General features: G+C 40.5%; 1 protein-coding gene across 2 annotated transcripts in view; it reads right to left on the reverse strand.

Annotated features, from left to right (window-relative positions):
- Nucleotides 1-938: 938 nt before the first annotated feature.
- The window catches only part of NRSN1 (neurensin 1), a 21,538-nt gene continuing 557 nt past the window's right edge, over nt 939-21,919 (reverse strand). The window contains exons 2-4 of one of the 2 annotated variants that reach the window (XM_017878556.1): nt 20,337-20,409; nt 13,773-13,970; nt 939-2,799 (exon numbers count right to left, since the gene is read on the reverse strand). In XM_017878556.1, the coding sequence (XP_017734045.1) occupies nt 2,401-2,799; nt 13,773-13,961 (588 nt within the window). In that variant the 5' untranslated portion in view covers nt 13,962-13,970; nt 20,337-20,409 and the 3' untranslated portion in view covers nt 939-2,400. Of the gene's footprint in view, nt 2,800-11,937; nt 12,567-13,772; nt 13,971-20,336; nt 20,410-21,919 lie in introns of those variants that run through there. The other variant, XR_001886788.1, reaches the window with a different exon arrangement.

Genomic DNA, 21,919 nt, shown 5'->3' on the forward strand with positions numbered 1-21,919 from the left:
TGAGCACCAGACCTCTGGGCCCGAACCCATTTCTAAGTTTCTCCAGTTGCCATCTCAGCACTATAGGTATGTGGTTTCCCTTTGTTTTAGAAGTTTCAATACTGAAGAGAAGGACTGGTTTAATGCAAGCAATGAGGCTGGGATCAAGGTTCTAAGGTCATTCTTGTTTGCCATACAGTTGAGATGTCTGCCCAACCCACGCCAGAAAATATCTTTAAAAAATGTGTAGTCCACTGCTTCCCAGCCTCTGATTGTATACAGCCTGTGTTCCTTCCAAAGATCAAACTGTATTTCCTAATCTGATTCAGCCACCTTTCTCTGCTCTGCCACAATAACTCCCAATCCTTGCCTCATGGGCTGGGAGGGTCCTTACAGGTACCCACTTCCACAAAGCCTGGGCTGAACAGGAAAGACAGGGCAGCTCCTACTTTATCTACCTCAGCTTCTTTTAGGCCTTCATCTGAGGAACAGAGCTGCTTTTTAAATAGTTGCTATTATGTCTGTACCTAGAAGTTCCCACCAGCCATAAGCTTTCATTCTGGAGGCTTTTACAAGTCAAGTCTCATCCTCAGCGATTCATTGGTACGCAAGACGGAAGCAAGCATGGAAAGCTTCAAACAATGTTGCCTTGAACAGATGCTTGGGGGCTTGCATAAGTCTTTAAAGAATAAAATTAAAATGGCATTTCCACAGGAAGATAGAGAACCTGAGGAAACTGGAACGATTTCTCCAAAATCTGGCCAATGATCCTTGCTGAGGATACTGATTTGCCCTGTGTTTTATGCTGGACTGTGCAAAATAAACACTGTGCACAAAGAGTACTAATTGCTTCATTTATTCTTCCATTTAGGCGGGGAAACATCAGAGCTTATTCAGTCTCAGAATGGAAAATTACATGTTGGAGAGAAAATAACCACACTGAAGGAATGACAATGCAATTCAGGTTCCGCTCGTTCACATATTTTATTTGTCCAGTGAAGGAAGAAAAAAAAAAAGGGCTCTGAAGTGGCACAACTTTAAGAAAACACCAAGGGCATATTTTCCATTTTCCTCAGTCTAATCTGAATCCACAAATTAAACAAAAGTGCAAGGGATGAGATGAGTATCTTGCTGGAGAACAAAGCATCTTGTTTGAGAATGAAAACCCTTTTTAGGTTAATACCTACCAAGGGGTTCCTTATTTGAGGATGGCTTACTTTTGTTTTTATAAAAATATGACAGCATTGTATAAATTGCTGGGGTTGGATATTTAAGGGTAGATAGTGTGAAGGCTGCTGACTCAGTGACTTACCAGGAGTCTAATTCTGAAAGAATCCCACCACGGTGAGAACCACAAAAGCATCACAAACATCTGTTGGGGAGAGACTTGATGACACATGGCAAAAATGGAATCTCGGATGTTTGGGTAATGAGACCCCAGATGTATTGTGATCCAGGACTCCCATTATACAGAAGGGGAAAATTAGGACTGAGAGGTTAAATAATTTCCCCAAGATCACACAGGTAGAAGAAACTAAAATTTCCTGGTTTCTAATTCAGTACTTTTGGACACTGCATAAGTAGACTCTCCTAAAATTAATTTTTTTGGTCAAGATTCTAAAGTTGGCAATTTTGGTTTTTTAAAAAAATTGGAGAACAAGATCCTGCCTCTAAAAAATTTAAAAAAAAATTAGCTGGGGGTGGTGACAGGTGCCTGTAGTCCCAGCTACTTGGGAGGCTCAGGTGGGAGGATTGCTTGAGCCCAGGAGTTCAAGGCTGCAGTGTGCTATGATTTTACCACTGTACTCCAACCTGGGCAAAAGAACAGCACTTCATCTCAAAGGACAAAAAAATGGAGAAAACAAAAAGATTTGTGAATGCTGATAACTTTGTATCCAATGTCAGGAATCTCATGTCAAAATACGGTTAAAAAACTCATGTTCAGATCAAAATCAGAGAATTCTATGTTTCTATGAACACACATGACAAAAATCTTACACAGAGTGAGACAGGAATGGAAGACAGCACCACGCAGAAAAGATTAGATAAACCAATATTAGAAAATAAAATGTACCACCTTAACCATTGGTGAGCTGGTCTAAACTCGTCGGCGCTTTTGAATAACACGGAAAATAACACAAAGTCACGATCTATGAAAGAGAGTTCCGGGGGACTTCTGGTGACCCAGCACAAGGAAGCACCCATCTTAAGAAGCTGAATGCATGTGCACAGGCTTAGGCATGGCAACGACCTCCAGCAGAGCTGCCTGAACCGAGCAAGTGTGAGTCCACTCACTAGGCTGCCCAGAGCTGAACACAGCCCTGGGGCAGTCAATGCCAAATCTTCTTTATCTTGAAAATTGGCCTGCTCCTTTTAACCATGGGCATAAATCAGACAAGAAGAACTGGGGTGGGAAAGGTTTCAGGTTGCCGATAGAGGCTGGACATTTTGAACCCTAGACAAAGTGACTGGAATTTTTGTTTCCCCTGGCCCTGGAGCTTTTGTAACCGGTTGGGTGTGGACTTTGATGTCTGCGATTCGTTCTTTAAACTTCTGCTGGAGGAATTTTTCTTCTTTGGAGTAGCTCTTTACAAACACTGACATCAGCAGGCACCCTGCCATGGACGTGCCTCCAATGCAGAAGAGAACAGCTCCTGCCAGCTTGTACATGTCCAGAGCACTGTTAAACCGGACAGCATGCGTGTCGACCACCACAAAATCAGCTTCGCCAAATGCTTCGATTTTGGGGGGCACAAGAAAGCCCACTGCCAGAACAGTCAATCCGAGGATCACAAAGACTGTACCTGAGATGAGTCCGACCTAGAGGTAGATAACGACAGAAGCAAGGTAGAGTGAGGAAGGTGCTTTGGCTCGCCCCTGAGCCCTCAAGGGCAGCACTTGTCTCGTTTCTTGAGAGAAGTGAATATTTCCAGTTACCCCAAATTTGCAGGAAACATCTACTTAATTTTCTGTTGAAAAGGTGAAAGATGATCTTTCTAATTTTAATGCCAACCAAAACTCCAGCACTCAGTTTTGATATATATAATATATATATCTAAAAATATATATAATNAGCTCTTTACAAACACTGACATCAGCAGGCACCCTGCCATGGACGTGCCTCCAATGCAGAAGAGAACAGCTCCTGCCAGCTTGTACATGTCCAGAGCACTGTTAAACCGGACAGCATGCGTGTCGACCACCACAAAATCAGCTTCGCCAAATGCTTCGATTTTGGGGGGCACAAGAAAGCCCACTGCCAGAACAGTCAATCCGAGGATCACAAAGACTGTACCTGAGATGAGTCCGACCTAGAGGTAGATAACGACAGAAGCAAGGTAGAGTGAGGAAGGTGCTTTGGCTCGCCCCTGAGCCCTCAAGGGCAGCACTTGTCTCGTTTCTTGAGAGAAGTGAATATTTCCAGTTACCCCAAATTTGCAGGAAACATCTACTTAATTTTCTGTTGAAAAAGGTGAAAGATGATCTTTCTAATTTTAATGCCAACCAAAAACTCCAGCACTCAGTTTTGATATATATAATATATATATCTAAAAATATATATAATATATAAATTATATATACATAAGTATCTATTTTTTAAAATTTGTACAATGCTTTGCAGTTGACAAAACCTTCTTTTGCTTCTTTTGCTTACATTGTCTCATTTGGTCTTGAGGAACAGAAAAGTAGCCCTGATATCCAGGAGCTGGCCTTACTCTGTCCCCTAGGCCTCAATGTTGTTAGAAGCTGGCTGGGAGCTCACAGCAAGGCCACGCTGTTCTGCTAGGCACCATGTCACAGAACATTAACACATGCTCATTCTGTGACCACGATGAAGTGGGACAAAACAGTGTCCCTTCATAACTTTGTCTAAGCACAAACAAAAACAATGTCCTTGTAAAAGCCACAAAATACCACATGACCCCCTCTCCTGGCTAATATGAATGACAGCTACTTCTTTACTCATGATCGCTTTAGTCTCACTCTAGTTTGTCCTCTCTATACATAAGATTTATTAAGATATCCAATCATAGAATTGTCCCTAACAATCCAGAGTGAACTCTTGCTTCATTAGACCCTCCCCAAAATCTCCCAACCAGAGCCCACATCCTATAATACTATACTTCCTTTTCACACTGTCATACTACAATGCTCCACAGTCCCCTATGGTGACATTCTTTCTCACTGTAATGAGTAATACATCCAACTTGTTCAACATGTAGGTGTGTTCCTGGTGGTTTTGGCTGGAGGACATGGATAGTCTTTGTAACTACTCACCTCTTTTCCAAGTAAGCAGAGAAGGAACCTTAATTGCCAGTTTACAGGTAAAGAAATGTAGCCTCAGAGAGGGTAAGTCATGGGCCAAAGATGGACAGCTAACAAGCTGCAGAGGCAGGGTTAGAAGCCACAGAGCTGATCCCCAAGCCAGTGCTCTTTCTCCTCTCACATGTAGCTATTTGGGCTGTACTTGTACAGGTGCTAGGAAGTGTTCAGAATAGCAGATGGAGGTTAAACTGCATTAGCTCAGGTTCTAATGAAATGTAACATACTAAAGATGGAAATGATGTACCATTTGGTGGTCGACGCTCACAGGTTTGGAATAAATAGACTCACGCTTGGATTCTACCACCACCACCTAGCACTTGAATCATAGAAGGAAAGTTACTTAAAATCTCTTGTCATTAATTTCCCCATCTATAAAATGACAAATGCTCATAATACGTACCTCATAGAGGACTTGTGAGGACTAAATGAGATTATGTGTAAAAACACTCAGCCTTGTATCTGGCAAAGTTATACATTGTATCTGGCAAAATTATGAATTGTAATAAATAGCTACTCTTTTTCTTGTTTGGAAAGACACCCTTTGTAAAATTGTTATGCTACATTGGTAACAGTATTACAATTGCTCAGCACTTGGAATAAGGAATAGCTAACACCATTACTTTTTAAACACATTTTTCCTTTCCTCCTGTTCTTAATTGCTTTTAGTTAGAATAATGAGGTTAGGAAAATAACCAGATATATAACATGATTTAATCTTTAAAATATTTAAATTTTTTGGGATAATACACTAATAAAGGTGGTTTGGCTAATAGGATGAAAACACATCCACGAATCTATCACCCTAGCAAAAAGGGGAAAAGCATAACAGATATTATTGAACATCTATTATGACCTGGGCTAATGCTAGATGTGTTTTTCATTTAATCCTTACAAGCATCTTATGAGAAGTAGGTATTTTTATTCCCATTTCACCGATAAGAAACTGAGGATTATAAGGTTAAAGAAGCATAGTTTAGCCAGGCATGGTGGCTCATGCCTGTAATCTTAGCACTTTGGGAGGCCAAGGTGGGCAGATCATCTGAGGTCAGGAGTTTGAGACTGAGAGGTGAAGCCAGCTGGTCTTCTGGGTCGGGTGGGGACTTGGAGAACTTTTCTGTCTAGCTGAAGGATTGTAAACACACCAATCAGTGCTCTGTCTAGCTAAAGGTTTGTAAATGCACTAATCAGCACTCTGTAAAAACAGACCAATCAGCACTCTGTAAAATGAACCATCAGCAGGATGTGGGTGGGGTCAAATAAGAGAATAAAAGCTGGCCACCTGCGCCAGCAGCAGCAACCTGCTCGGTTCCCCTTCCACACTGTGGAAGGTTTGTTCTTTCCCTTTCCACAATAAATCTTGCTACTGCTCACTCTTTGGGTCTGCACTACCTTTATGAGCTGTAACACTCACTGCAAGGGTCTGCGGCTTCATTCCTGAAGTCAGCAAGACCAAGAATCCACTGAAAGGAACCAATTCCAGACACAAGACCAGACTGACCAACATGGTCAAACCCTGTCTCTACTAAAAAATACAACATTAACTGGGCATGGTGGTGCATGCCTGTAATCCCAGTCACTCGGGAGTCTGAGGCAGGAGAATCACTTGAACCTGTCGGGGTGGAGGTTGCAGTGAGCCGAGATCCCACCATTATACTCCAGCCTGGGCAACAAGCGCAAGACTCCATCTCAGGGGAAAGAGAAAAAAAGAAAAAAGCATAGTTCATGGTCCCATAAACAGCAGGTGGTGTGACTAGTTCTAACCCAGATCTGTGTGATTCCCACTACTTGTGACTTTTCTTCTACCCATAATACTTCACCATTACTATTTTGTATATTTCTTTCCATTATTTTTATTTGAACCTCAAAGGAGTTTTAGCCACAATATATGAACAAATTTCCATTATCTCATATTGTAAGGAAACTGAAAAACAAAGAGGGTCAATAGGATGTCTTCATTAAAAAAAAAAAAAAAAAGCTGTTCTATATAAGACATGAGTACTACAGGAAAATTGGGCTGTACAATATAACATTTTGGATTGCTTTCTACATTTTCTAAAATCGTGGCAACTACATTTACTTTCCAAGACTAACCATTATTTATAACTTTTAGAAAATGACTCATATCAAAAACTTCTGAAGGTACAAGCAAAATTGATTTAAATATCCATGGTGACATGCTTCCTATGTCACTAAACTACCTCCCGGCTGAAGAATTGACATAAATTCTCAAAAATTGAGGGTAGCCAAAAGTGATCTTAGTTTCTGAGATTCTGAAGAGCAAGTGAGACCAGTGTGTGTCTGTCTTGCCTCCCCACTGCTCCTATTCCAGCCTGACACTCAATAAACCATCCTGCCTGCCTAACTTAAACCACTAGACTGCTGAACGCAGAGCCAGGTGATTTATTCTCAGAGGAGTCTGCTCCTCAGCTGAGCAGTGCTTTCGATGAAAATCCACTCCTGGACTATCACTCAGAAGCTAAAAGGCAAACCATGGCTTGCAGGTGGCAGAATTCCTGCTCACTTGAAGAACTGGAACGTGACTGGCCTTTCTGAGCCTTCTCCCCTTTTCTATTGACATCAGAGAATCAGAGAGAGGCTCACCCCCTGTAGTGGGGAAGACAGCACAGTGAACAGCTAAATTCAAAGGTTCTGAAGGTGCTCTCAATGCCAGTCTTTAATGAGAATCTCCGAGAGATGCACCCATTGGGGAATTCCAGACATGCTAAAGCATGGGAGGGAGAGCATGGGATCATAGGTATGATGGAGTCTGTCATGAGTAGGCTGCTTCTAACCCTCTCATAGAGGATATGGGAGGTGAGGAGAGCAGTTGGGATGCATCAGCTTAGTCTTGGTACCATGCTGAGTACTGGAAAGGATAAAAATTGAGGGAATGATTCCATTCAGTATCATAAAAATTGTCTCTGGACACAGTTCTAAGTCGAATTGGTCCGAGGTCTAACAGAAAGAGGGCTCCCAAATGGAAAGAGTCAAAAAATTGCAATGCAGAGGTTATTTAAGGTTCTGAGTAACCAAAGCAGCCTTGTTTAGGGCCACACAGAAAAATGGAAATGCTTTGGGAGGGTCCTCCTCAAGGCTCAGCAGAGCAGCCTGGGGCCTTGATGTGGTAAGGCCAATCCCAGTGGTGACAGAGAAGGGCTTCTCCAGATGGTGACAAACTCCCGAAACAGCAGCGAGGACAGTTTTTGTGCTGTGACTTCCGATTCCATTCTTGGCTGTGGGAGGATGTGTGAAAACCCAGTTCCTGCTGCTGGAAAGGAAAATTGGAGAGGAAGGAGAACTTATTTTTGTATGCCAGAAATTCTGCTGGTGGGGGCTACAGGCCAGAGACTGCTGTTATTTTGACCAACATCCTTTCATTGTTTCCCAGTGAGCTGATGAGGCCTGAAAATGCATTTACTCCAATAGACAGAGCTGGCAGCAGTCGCGGCGCAGCTGTTCTGGCAGAGAGGAGGCAGGAATGACTGTTGGAAGCACGAACCTGCATGGCTGGGAAGAACAGCCTGGCGTGCGGGGAATGCTGGATGGAGCTCCATGTGCAAGGCGCCATCTGGGTTAGAGGTTATTTAGGGGAAGCGCGTCGGGAGAGCGAAGACGGGCTTTTTCTTCTGCATCAGCCCTGAGGGCTATGCTGACCTCTCCAGAGCAGGAGCTGAGCTTCGAGCGGTGATGTCTGCCAGCGGCGGGGGCAGAGTATAGCTCACCTGTCCCTGCTTGTCTCAGCTTGATACTGAGTTGTATGAAGCAAGAACCGACGCCAGGTGATCGAGGTCCTTCCACAGCCTGACCTCACGGTCTTCTTAGACCCTTTCACCTGGGCAGTGAAATCATACCAGCTCTTCCACCTGACAGAGATTCCTTCCTCCAGCGCATAAACACATTCAACTGCCTCCATCTTCCAAAGCAATTCTCCAGCTCTGTGTGCCTCTCTTCCTACTTCTCGATGTCCTTTCTATCCTTGACAGCCATGCTCAGTCCTCCACGATTTCCTTAAACCTGCTTCTCCGAGGTTACAAAGGACCTCTTAATTGTCAAATCTAATGTCAAATCTAATTCCTTTTTTTAGCTCACTTAAATATTCTACATTCGTTGATATTAAACACTTAAACGTTCTTGAAACCCTTCCCCGTGGTTATCTCTGACACACTCTCTCCTCTGTGTATGTCTGCTCCAGACAACTAACTCTCAACCTGCTTTGCTGGATGTTCTTCATAACTTATTGGTGTTCCCCAGGATTCTACCCTTCCCCACCTTTTTTAGAGACAGGGTCACTCTCTGTCATTCAGGCTGGAGCGCAATGGTGCAATCATGGCTCATTGCAGCCTTGAACTCTTGGCCTAAAGCAATCATCCCTCCTTAGGCTCCTGAGTCCTCTGGGATTTTAGGCACACACCACCATGTCTGGATAAGGAGTCTATCCTTGACCTCCACCTCTTCTTAATCACTATGTTCTCTTTAGCGTTTAATCAGAAGCTGCAGTTTCAACTCCCACCTGTTACCAATGACTTCCAAACCTCCAACTCCAGCCTGGATCTCTGTCTTGAGCTCTAGACCATATTTCTGACAACCAACAGGAAAATCTACAGAAAAATGTCCCAAACACTCCTCAAACCCAAAAGAGTAAAAGTGGTGCCCTGCAACTTCCTTCCCAATTTTTCTATTTGTGTTCTTCCCATCCACACATTCATGAAATTGTTCTTCATAGTCATAGTGGTAGATATTAAATCTTAGTCACTCTATCTCATAAAAATCTCTTGAATCTTTTCTGTCTTGTCCACTGCAGCCACTCTTATGGTGCAGGCCATTATTATATCTTGCCTGGATCATTGCAACAGTGTCCTGATGATCTCCATTGCTCCATCCTTCAAAGGCAACTTGAGAAATCTTTTATAAACAGAAATTATACCACCTGGCTTCTCTTCTTAGTAGTCTTCCACAGGACATTATGTCAAGTGAAATATGCCAGGCACAGAAAGACAAATATTACATGATCTCACTTATATGTGGAATCTAATAAATTTGAAATCATAGAAGTAGAGAGGAACTGGAAAGGAGTAAGAGAGGGGATTGGGAAGATTTTGTTTAAAAGATACAAAATTTCAGTTAAGAGGAATAAATTCAAGAGACCTTATTGTACAACATGGTGACTATAGTCCATAACACTATTGTGTTCTTGAAAATTGCTGAAAAAATAGATTTTAAGTGTTCTTACCACAAAAAAGGATGTGAGATAATGCATATGTTAGTTCGATGTAGTCATGCCACAATATATATGTATTTCAAAACAACATGTTGTACATGAGAAATATATACAATATACATTTGCGATTTAAAAAGCAGAGTCTTCCACAGCTCCTCTCATCTCTAGTATAAAACGAACTTCTTAATGTCTAGAAAAGCTTTGAAGGAAAAAAACAAGGACTTAAGTTTAAACTCTGACTTAGCTTAAGAGGGGGACTAGAGAGGTTAGGGCAGATAGGAGGAGCTTAACCTGGGTCTTGAGAGGAAAGAGAGGGACTGGAGTCCCTTTCACAGTTAGTAAGGCTGTGGAGGAGGCAGTCTTGGTCTTGCCTTGCACCTGCACATCGCCATCAAATGCCTCCATGACATATCAACCTCCGACATAGGCTGATACAGGCTTCTGAGACAGGTTGAGGAGAAGGCAAGAAGATAAGCCTCAGGTGAGCAGGGAATGATGGGAGGTGAGAAGACTGCTCCCATTGGTTTGACACGTGCATATGACACTGTTTGCTGCATGGATAATCAAGTGGCAACAGCCTTAGTCAAGGTTAAAGGCAAAGATACGAAAAAAAAAAATCCGCCATAGCCTGATTGATTTGGGGGCAGCAGAAATGGTGATGGGACTACGTTACATCAATTTTTACAGATGGAATCAGCTGCAGGCAGTGGGATAAATTAGAAGTTGCGGAGGCAGTCATGCAGCAACCTAGGACCTCGGCTCATTTACTGTTGTGCTGGAGTCCTAGATGTATATCTTAACCTCAGAGAAAGTGTGTGGCACTCTGTGTGTGTGTGTGTGTGTCTGTGTGTGTGTATACCTGACTATGATATACCACCTAGAAAAGCCTAGATTCAGTATCTTGCCCCCTCACTGTACTCAAGCTGAAAGGTTATAGAGAAATTTCTATTACATGGTCTTTCAGAGTCTTCTGTGAACTGGCTCTTGTATGCTTTCCCAGGTTCAACTCCTGACTCTTCTTCAACTTTTGGACATTTACCCCAGCCACAGGGAACTCTTTGCAGTCTCCTGAACATGCTGTACTCTCCCATGGCTCTTAGCTTTTGCAATACTTTTCTCTCTACTGGAATGCCCTGCTCCTGCTTGCTCACATGTGACCTCCTCTTGGAGCCATTTCTTCCCTAGCTGCATCAGATACCCACTCCACCCTACCCCTCAAACCCTGTGCTCCCAGTAATTATTGTGCCTGCTTTAAGGGGAGCATTTAGCATATTGCATTATAACAATCTATGTACATGGCCACCTCCCTATTTGACTGTGAACTCCTTCAGGTCAAATGCTGTATCTTATTCAGAGGTGAAGAAAAGATCTTCTTCATATTTGAAGAATATTTGTTCACCTCTGAAAAAGATCTTATTCACATCAGAATCCCAGAGGCTGGTGCATGTTGGACAGCTACACATTTGAAGAAAGAGAGGAAGAATGATACTGTGAAATAGATGTTATGCAGATGCATTCAATAAAGATTCTAACTCAGACCCATTTGATTCCAAGCTCTGTTCTCGTTAAGTCTTGCCATGCTGCCCACTGCTGCTGCCTCAAGAGCAGAGTTCCACCAAAGCACTGTGAGCACAGCCCCCAGTGAGAGGCTGACATGACTCTTGCAACATTACAGTGGAAGCAGGGAAAGGAGAAGCCAGCAATTTGAACCACCTACAGATGCAGTTTGAATGAAAGAAAAAAAAAAACATGAAAAAGAATTATAATAGAGACATGAGCATAGCTGGTGCCTTTTCCTGTGTTGGTACAAAGCACTTCAACCCAGGAACAGTTGGTTTATCCCTTGATAGAGGTGAGGTCTCTAAGACAGTGAATTCCTAGGTCAGGCAAGTTGACACTAGGTTTCTTGTGTTTTGTGGTTCAGATATACATCTAGGACTCCAGCACAACAGTAAATAAATATTTTTGGATCTTGTTTGTGCAAAATAGAAGGGAGAAAATAATGAAATCTGAATTCTGGGGTTGGTAATTCACTGTGAGTTCTTTGTTTTAAAACCGTAACTATGTTTTATTTGATGGGTTTACAGCTTCACAAATCACATAACAACTAGTGCTTTGGAGCTCCATGAACACTTACAATATTCTGTGTGTCAGTGGCATTTTAGGCTCTTGGCACAATAGATCTGTCAGGCAAATGCTTTTTTTTTTTTTTTTTTTTTTGACAAATAGGGAAACAACCACCCACATATCCGGGTAAATACAAGATGTGCCAAGCTTGGCTGTGCATTTCATTGGCTAAAGCCAGTAAGGATTCATCAGAGGTGAGATTTCTACAGGGCAAGGATGCTGTCTTGACCAGTTCTGATGCAGAGTATGTGACAACAACATGATGTTGAATTAACACAGGTCTTGGGTTATCCACGTTAACAACTGTGTTACCTCATACTTTATTTATTAACTGTATTTCAACTTTTTTTCCATTTAAGAACTCAGTGCTTCATACGGCAACCAGTAATAGTAGGTAATATAGCTAATGCTTATTAAGTACCTAGAAAGACAGTGTTAAGATCTTTGTAAATATTATCTCATTTAATTCTTATATCTTTTATGTGGTAGGTGCTGTAAGTATCACCGTTAGAGGCCCCATAAGGCCAATTAATTTGCTCAGGGTTACAGAAAGATTAAACAAAAGAGCTGGGATTTGAGCTCATGTAGTCTGAGGTTAGAATTCATGTTCATCATTATTATGCTATACTGTCTCTTGTTACACTATATGACCAATAAGTTGCAAGTTTATGTCAATGTCCATGTCAAAAAATTCTGGGATCTTTTGGGAGAAGCAAAGATTAGGGAAGACCTTAGGCATTATCTAAGGATCATCTTCTCAGTATCCCTTTCTGAAGCCTCTTCCTCTTCTTAGTTTCTAAATGTTGGAACGTCCCAATGCCCTCTTCTCTTCTATGTCCACACTCTTTTCCTGGATGATCTCAGAAGTCCAGTGCCTTGTACCGATTCTATGTGTCAATAACTCCCAATCCATGAGCTGTAGATTGATATATTTAAATTGTCACTAGAGATCACTACTCGGATGTCTAATAGGCATAACCTTTAGCTAAATCTGACTACTTTTCACCATCTCCACTAATGCCATCAGAATCTTTTGCCTGGGTATTTAACACCCTCTAAATTAATCAGCCTCTTCCAGTGGCTTCCCATGTGTCTGGAGGTAAAAACCCAAGACCTCACTATGGTGTACAAGGCTCTACATAAATCATCTGTGCCTTGTTATTTTTCTTAATTCATTGCCTGTCCCTTTCCTTACACCACTCCAACCAGATTCAAGACCTCTGGATCGTTTTCAAACACACCAAACTCGTTCCCATTTCAGAGCTTTTGGACCTACTATTTTCCCAGTCTAGGATGACCTTTAGCCAGGTCTGTTCCCTCAACTCATCCTGGTATTCATTAAGATGGCATCTCCTCTGAAAGCCTTCTACCATCAGCATATCCAAATACCAGTCTCCATCACTCCCTGTCATCCATAGCACTATCACTACCTAACGTTCTGTCATGTGGTTTCTTTGTTTACAGTCTGTTTCCCATGATAGATTATAAGCTCCACAAGGGAAGTCACTTTTTCTTTCTCTGTTTACCACTTTAACCTCCAGCACTTTGAACCCTCTTGGCACAGAGTAGATGCTCACTAATTATCTGTTGAGGGACTAAATACATTGTCTAATGAGATTCCTTCATTTGAGGAAGCTGGGATCAGAGAGCCTCATGATCACACACTTGGTAGAGATGGAGCTGGTATACTGACCACTGTACTACATTTAATCATTAACTCTCTCTAAATACCTAACGATTTCTTTTTAATAATTGTTGCAACTTGTCAAATGATACTTACCACACCTGTAAGGGAGGTTGAAAGAATATAATGTTTTGCCTATGGATGGCTTCAATTAGTGAATTTAGTGGCACATTATTAATGGTAGCAATAATAATAATTCATATGGGAATTGTACCTATTTATGTTTAACTTGCTCATCAATAATTGTGCTGTGTTTAGAGGCTTTCTTTGGCACAAAGTTTAGATTCTTCTTTCGTAAGGTAAGAAAAATGCATTTAGTATCACCAAAAGTGATGCACACACAGAGAGTACTAAACCTCTCCATCTTCCACGGCTGCAGTATTAACCACGTCCAATAATTTTTCCATTCCCTAAGTTAAACACATGCTCCTTCCTTACCTTCCAGAATACTGAGCTCCACCTGTTAGGTGATCTCTGGATCTGGAAATCATCCTCATACTCCCAGATTGAGGCGGTACAGTCCTCATAAAACTGGTGCAGGTAGGACCGGACTCCATAGCGCTGGTACCCGCCCTCAACTGCAGCCTGTGCCTGCCTGGACCCACAGACGTTGCTGCAAGAACTCATCCTTCCCAGCTGGAATGACAACAACCACATGGATCAGCACCACGGGCTTTGGCCTCAGGATCAAAAGACATATGAAAGGTAAGAACCAGACTGAGTAATGTATGCCTAGTTGAACAGTGCTCTTTTCATTACAGAAAAGGCACTTTTAAAGACCTGTCTTTCTTGACCGGACGCGGTGGCTCATGCCTGTAATCCCAGCACTTTGGGAGGCCGAGGCGGGTGGATCACGAGGTGAGGAGATGGAGACCACCCTGGCTAACATGGTGAAACTCCGTCTCTACTAAAATACAAAAAAAATTAGCCCGGCGTGGTGGCGGGCGCCTGTAGTCCCAGTTACTTGGGAGGCTGAGGCAGGAGAATGGCGTGAACCCGGGAGGCGGAGCTTGCAGTGAGCGGAGATTGCGCCACTGCATTCCAGCCCGGGCGACAGAGCGAGGCTCTGTCTCAAACAAAACCAAAACAAAACAAAAAACCAAAAACAAACAAAAAAACAAAAACAAACAACAACAACAACAAAAAAACCTTTTTTTTTTTTTATTATTATACTTTAAGTTCTAGGGTATATGTGCACAGGGTGCAAGTTTGCTGTGTACGTATACATGTGCCATGTTGGTGTGCTGCACCCATTAAGTCGTTATTTACATTAGGTATATCTCCTAATGCTATCCCTCCCCGCTCCCCTCCCCGCCCCACAACAGGCCCTGGTGTGTGATGTTCCCTTTCCTGTGACAAAGTGTTCTCATTGTTCAATTCCCACCGATGAGTGAGAAAAACCTGTCTTTCCTATAAGCTGCTCTTCTTTTTTGTTTAATGCAAGATTACCCTAAATACTCAATGACTAGAACTGCATCTCCATAAATGAAATGAGACACAACAGCACAACTCACATAAATTAGGTACACCTTTAAGCATGAAGCACGCAAGAAAGGGCAACAAAGAAGCTGAGATTTTTATTGCCTTGACAAGAAATCTTTAATCTCTTAGAATCCAGTTGTCTTTGCACTTACATGTTAAAGAATTGGGCAGGCATTCTCATTTGCTGAAGATGGAGTTTGCCTTAAACTGTCCTCTCAGATTTTTAACCCTGTTTCCTTGTGGAATCTACACGGCGTTACTCTTACTAGTTCGAAATTTTGCCTTCGGATCTCATGTATCTTCCTCCGACATTTTAACTAATTGTCAAGTTGTACGAAGTTTTATTAAAAAGCTGCTGAGCAACTATGCCTCATGCTTTATTAATCACAAATGGCTTGGCCAATAATTTACACCTCACTAACACTGTATATTTTAGCCATTATTTGTGGATACATCTGCCCATGTGGGTGGCTAGACTGTAATGTGGAGAGCAGACACAGCCTTTTATTATTTTCCATGAAGTGTCTAGTGTCAGTAAGAACTCAGAGAACTGTTAAATAAAACTACGTCCTGGGCAGCCTGCTTGGGGCTCTGCCTTTTTAAGATGGAAATTTCCACTTTATTTGATGTAAATGATACCCTTAGAGAGAGGCATTCACATGGATTTTGTTACTAATCATGGTTAAAAATAAAAAAGAAAGAATTACTGAGGGACAGTAATTTTGGTGAATAAGGGAATTGCCAGTTATCATCTGTACTTTCTGATCTCCGTATAAGCAAATAAATGTATAGCTGGAAATGTGAAATACGTGTTTGGATTTTTAAATTATCCTGTAGATAGATAAGAACACATAGACACAGGGAGGGGAACATCGCACACCTGTCAGGGGGTGGGGAGCAAGGAGAGTGAGAGCATTAGGACAAATACCTAATGCATGTGGGGCTTAAAACCTAGATGATGGGTTGATGGGTGTAGCACACCACCATGGCACATGTATACTTATGTATGTAACAGACCTCCACATTCTGCACATGTATCCCAGAACTTAAAGTATAATATAAAAAAGTGGAAATAATAAAATAAGTATAAAACTCTGAAAGAACTCTTTAGTCCACAATATAACTGCCACACTATTGTTTGACTATAAATGAAGGTAGTTATTTTTGTGTTTTAAAATAAATCAGACTTCTTCCAAAAAAATTATCCTGTAGGTAGTTTTAGTTGTGTGGACATAGTCTATATCTGAAAAAGTGAGGAATAACATGGAAGGTTATTTTTCTATTAAGCCAGGTTTTCTCAGAGCTTGTGCTGTAATCCAGGCCAACAGAGGCATATTAAATGTTTCCAGTTACTTACGAAGCAACCAGCTTGTAATGTTTATCTACAAAAGAAAAATATCGATCTACAATTCCATCAAATGCCTATATGTGGCCACGTAGATTGACTGGATAGAATTATGGGGCTAAAATCAAAGTTGGAACCAGGGATAGTCAGCAATTCCAGTGGGCACAAAGTAAACCCATTAGAACATCTTTAAATATGTGCTCTTAGCTACAAATGAGTTTTGGTTAAAAATGTAGTCAAATCGAGGAAAACATGGCCCTGACCTTAGAAAAATGGTGCTATTAATGATGACCAATAACCTCATCTTTTTAGCTGTTGATCAATGAAAACCAACTAACTGTTAGCTCCTGTGCTTTTTTCTGTTTCAGATATAGCTACCATCTAAAGAAATCACCCAGGGAAAGAGTGCAGGGAGGCAAGAGTCTACACACCCACACCTCCCCCGCCCCCGCCCCCCACACAAACACATTTGCTTTAAAACATTTAGAAAGATATGATTTCATGAGAAGTCAAGATTTTTAGAATGTTCTTTGCCTGAATCGAGCACCAAAATCTGGCAGATCAAAAGAATATTAACCTAGTTTTAATATTTTAAGCATTAGGATGATCTCTTCAGTACCTTCTGTTTAATGCTTATACAACGAAGATGATTAACAAGAACGTATTACCATCGGTATATAAGTGGTATAATTTTAAAGGCATTTTCCTTTAAGGCATTCTAATGCAAATTTCAGTCCAGGGGAGATGGGATTGGTATTACTAACTCTGCTTTGTCAACTAGGAAACTGAGGCATAGAAAAATCATCTACTAAAGGTTACACCATGAGTCAGGGAACAGATGAAAGATGACAATTAATACAAGAAGCAGGAGTATGGACTGAATCATATACTTGCATAGTCAGAACCACCTCCTCTAAATATATATTTTCAGATTTTCTATAAAGCATCAGAGACTTTAACATGAAAAAGGGACAAAAATAGATATGATAGGAATAAAAAAATCCCTCATAGCAACAGTAAGAGTTATGTTTCCTTAGATGCTGAAGTTGTTCTTTCTCAGGATTCAGCTTTGATGCAGAGAAGGATTGTGTGATATATTATAGCCATTCCCTGCACAGTTTGCTTCTGGCACACTAGGTTAAATGTTTCTGCTTTGTAAGATGAGACCCAGTTGTCCAACTTTGTAAAAAACAATATGGACAAAATCATAAAAGAGATAGAAAGTGTCATAAAACAAATGTTTTTGAGCCTGAATGATTGAACGCTCTACTTGAAGTCATGAATTTTAGCTATGTTAGCTACATTCCAGAAAAGAATTCCAAAGCGCCTTTCTCCCCGGGGCACAAAACATGAACGAGAACATGGCCTGTTTTGTACTACATACACAGAGCAGAGAATGGACTCTATTGCCAGTTTTTGATTTGCAACTTACTGGTCAGGAGATTTCAGACAAGCTCATTAGCCTCTCTGGGCTATGGTTTCATCATCCTTAAAGTAAGAGGGTTGGATCAGATTAATCTCTAATTTCTTCCAGATGTAGTTTTTCAGGATATTTTGTCTGTCTCAATAGAATGATTCTATCATTTTCTATTGAACAAACAACTAGGTTTACTGATTTCCCACTTCCTTCCATATCCTCATTGACAGCTCAAATTCTTACTTTATACTAGTATGTATGCAGCTTCCATTTAAAAAGGGCATATAACTAGTTAGGTTAGTTACTTGCTACTAGGTAGACTAAATGTTTGTATGTTGTTTGTTTAGCAAGTTAATGCATTATCATGTATGTTGCCTAAAATAGGTCTGAGAGGTATCACACATCTTCCCAAACATGCAACTACCTGGAATTCACTCCTAGAGGAGAATGACTTGGAAGAACATGAATTTTAAAATATAACATGTTAGAGTGATGGTTTTGGACCTACAAAATCTCAACAGAGAGTTATACATCTCCTAGGGAAGTCAATAACTTTTTGTCCCAAATCTGAGAATGTTACAGTTATTTGGAATCTCATTTGATTGATGGAAACTTCTGGTATCATAAAAAAGATATGTGAGGTCACTTCATAAAGTCACTTTAAAGACTAGGCAGTTATTAAACTATATACAACAAACTAGAATTGAGACAGAAACAGAAGCTATGTGCGAAGGCTTTTTACTCTGGCTCAGTATTTACTTAAAGATCAAGGTTTCATAAGAATTCTGATGTCTATATTTCAGTAGCTATAGTAGCAACAACAAAAAGGTTTATCTATGACTGTTGTTAATGAAAATATTTTAGAAAGCCTTTTTTTATTCACAAAAGCTTTAATATCACAGGAGGTACATGGATAGAGGGGATGAGTAAACACACTCTTTAGTGTTATATTTAAATCAATCCATATTAGTCTTCATTCTGTAAACACGCTGATAGAGCCTGTTGCATCCTCCCTGCCAGCATGGCCATGGTGATGGGGCACAAGCAACTTTTGTGTGTGATTGTTTTGTTATCTATGAAGAAAGAGTTGTTTTTATTCTCTCTGAAGGATACTCTACTTGCTGATAAATGAGGATCCATCCATGGATTTCTTGTTTTTATAATCTGTCCATAGCAACTGTCTCAATTGCATGCACTGTTATACATTAAATGAATATCCAATTCTTACCAACTCAGCACACCTATCATAACCCAGAGACCAGTGGAGGGAAAAAATTACACTGCCACTCCCTAGCAAATTCTTCTGAGAGGAGTTCTATAGTCAATATATGTAAATATCAGCCTTCCATTACTTTCTATCCCCTTGCCTAGGTTTGTTTCTCTTCCTAGCACTTGTTACTATCTGATATTCTATGTGTGGTTATTTACTTATGGTCTGATAGACCATATACATGATAGAGTGCAAGCGACATGTGGGCAGGGACTTTTTCTGTACTGTTGACTGCTTTACTCTCCAGTACTTTGAAACTTCCTGCAGAGTTCTATGTGGGTTGGTGTGGATGAAGGCCTGAGTAGTCCTCCATTTTTCATCCTCTCCTTCCTTCAGTGTTTTTAAAGTACTACGTGCCTGGCACCTGTGAGATAGATAATAGTTATGAAGATGAGTGGGGCCAGGTCTGCCCTCAATGAACTCTTGGGTTACAAGGAGACACACTCATGAAGCAATAAACATAACAAAATGAGCATCATCAAGAGGTATGTACAATAGAAGAGAGTACAAATGCTGAGAATCCCTAGAAAAATTCCTGTATTAGGGAAACAAAGTCATGCATGTGCTATTATGATATCACTGTGTGTGCCAATAGACTGTAGTATCAATGTGCTGGAAATTTAAATTTCAGTCTAATATTTGCAGTTAATTTTTATTTTCCTCTATAAATGTTCATAGCCTTGAAGCAGAAATAAATCTTTATGCCTCATGAAACTCTAAGAACATTACAGATGTTATATTCTTTGTCTTCATGGTCTCCTTGAGAGAAGAGAGGCAGCAAATTGAGGCACAAAAAGAATGAGTGTTTTCCTGTGACACTATGTGTGAGTCAGTTGTGAGGCCAGGCACAGGCCCTGTTCTATTTATTTTCTTTGAAATTTCATTCAATTTTTCATGCTGCTTTTCTCTCCCATAAAATGATTCTGAGACAATGAGACTGAGGTTCCCATTATAGCCACTTTTCCACAGGGCTAGTGCTGCAAAAGACAAAGTACAGGCACGTAGACAATTTAGACCACTTATTCAACACCAAGCCAAAAGGTCAGTTCCTTAAAAGATTTAGTCAGACTCATAGGGGATACAGGAAGGCATGAAAGCCTTCTAACAGCTTTTTCACCTTTAAATCAGGCATTCTGAAATTATATAAGCATGGTCTTAAAACCTGAACTGTGTTCCTACCAATGGATCATTTCAGAGATATTTTATTTTCTGAAACAGTGGTAGAGATTGTGGCTTTATACTGAGTTATAAAATACCTTCAAAGTCAGTGGACATGTAACCACTTTTATAATTTTAAAAGGAGTAACAATGTAAGATTATCTTGTTATCATTTACTTTGATTCTTCAAGATTTGTTTTTTAGAAAGGTACATAAAATCCAAAGCCAAAATGAGAAAAAAGGAACCCGTATTCTCTTTTAATGTCTTCTTTATCTACATACAGACACAGGGTGCTTATGAATCTACATGTGATAGGGTTTGAGTCCTACCTTTGAAGTCCTCTTTTTCTTCTTCTTCTTGTTTACTCCTTGATCTTTCTTTTTAATGGCACATTCTTCAATCCTATTTAAGAAAAAAGTCTCTGCAGAATGTAATCCAGATCAAAATTTAAATTTCATAAGCCATTCATATAACTTATAAAGAATAATTTTAATGTTGACAAAAGCATTGACAAAGAACTTCATGTTTAGGAATTGAGATAACTTTCTAAAAAATAAAAGTCTAAACTACATTTTAGAACTTTTCAATGGGTTCTCATAATAATTTATAAAGTGCATGAGATGACATAAAAGGGCTTTGTAAATTATAACACACTATACATGTGCTATTCTCATTTTGATATAACTATATTCCATGTCGTTAATAATACCAACTAGACTGATCCATTTCTGTTTTACAAATTCTAAATTTAAAAAAGTGACTTGCTTCCTAGATACTTCAGAATTGATCTTTTCTGGTGCTTGGTCTTATAATGTAAAATATATGAGTCCTATAATCACTATATTTTCTGATATGTTTACATGCATTTTGCACTTCGTAAGGCTCTTTGGATGATTTACTTATTAGGCTGAGTTGTACTCCTATATCCGTTTTCTTCCTATCATGATCATTTTGCTTTCCAGCTGCCTAAGAAAAGCAGGTGCCCATGTAAAATTTGATTAAAAAGCCATTGCCAACTCTAAGGCTATTGGTTTCCTACATTACTCTAGTTATGTGAAATAAGATAATATCTGGGGCCGTATTTTTAAGGGATCATTAAGAATTCTTTCTGATGAACAAGTCCCCATTTGTTTGCAGGAGAACCTGAAGACTTGAGGTGAGTAAGCCTAGCTGAGGCCTGATAAACTGTTTTCAGCATTTCTAGGGTCAGCCTATATGGACCAAAGCCAAATCTTCAAGACCCACTTACTTTCCCACAAATTTTGTGAGTGGTGTGTGAGCAGATTTGGGGGTAAAAGCAAATTGTATTAGCCTCCTGGATCTGGATAAGCAAAGGAAAACAAGCCAATCGTAATTCACTACATTCTCCTCTTCCTCCCTCCCCCAACACCTGCCCTCCACCCCCATCTGTATCTTTCTTTCCTGTCTCTCTCTGCCTCTCTGAATTACATTTCTCTTCTTTTTATCTGTCACCTTCTCCATTTTCTCTGAAGATTCCACACATGCCCTTCACCAAAGGCTGGCCTGATGTGGAGCCCCCAGGAGCTCTCCAAGGTCCTGAAAACATTTCTGTTACAGTGCCAGGAACCAATCAAGCAAACATTAGCTGTTAAATTCCAGTTCTGTTTTCTTTGTGGCCTCCAGACTCTGTCTGACCCCCCACCCTAATGTTCCTTTCTAACAACACAAAGAAGTAGGTCCTGAGATCACACCAAAACATTGAAACATCTTCAGACGTGGCACAGGAGTGGGGAGGGCCAGTAGGGGCTCAATTCAGCCTGAAAAATAAATCAAACCAACTTTGCAAACTCTAAATACACATATTTGACTCTTTCCTAATACACAACTTTCCTTATCTTATGGAAAGGAAACTCTCAAGTTTTTAGCTGTACGCCCCTCCTGCCCGCGCCCC

This window comes from Rhinopithecus bieti, unplaced genomic scaffold (genome assembly GCF_001698545.2).
Source record: "Rhinopithecus bieti isolate Rb0 unplaced genomic scaffold, ASM169854v2 scaffold_11110, whole genome shotgun sequence".
Classification (NCBI taxonomy): Eukaryota; Metazoa; Chordata; class Mammalia; order Primates; family Cercopithecidae; genus Rhinopithecus; species Rhinopithecus bieti.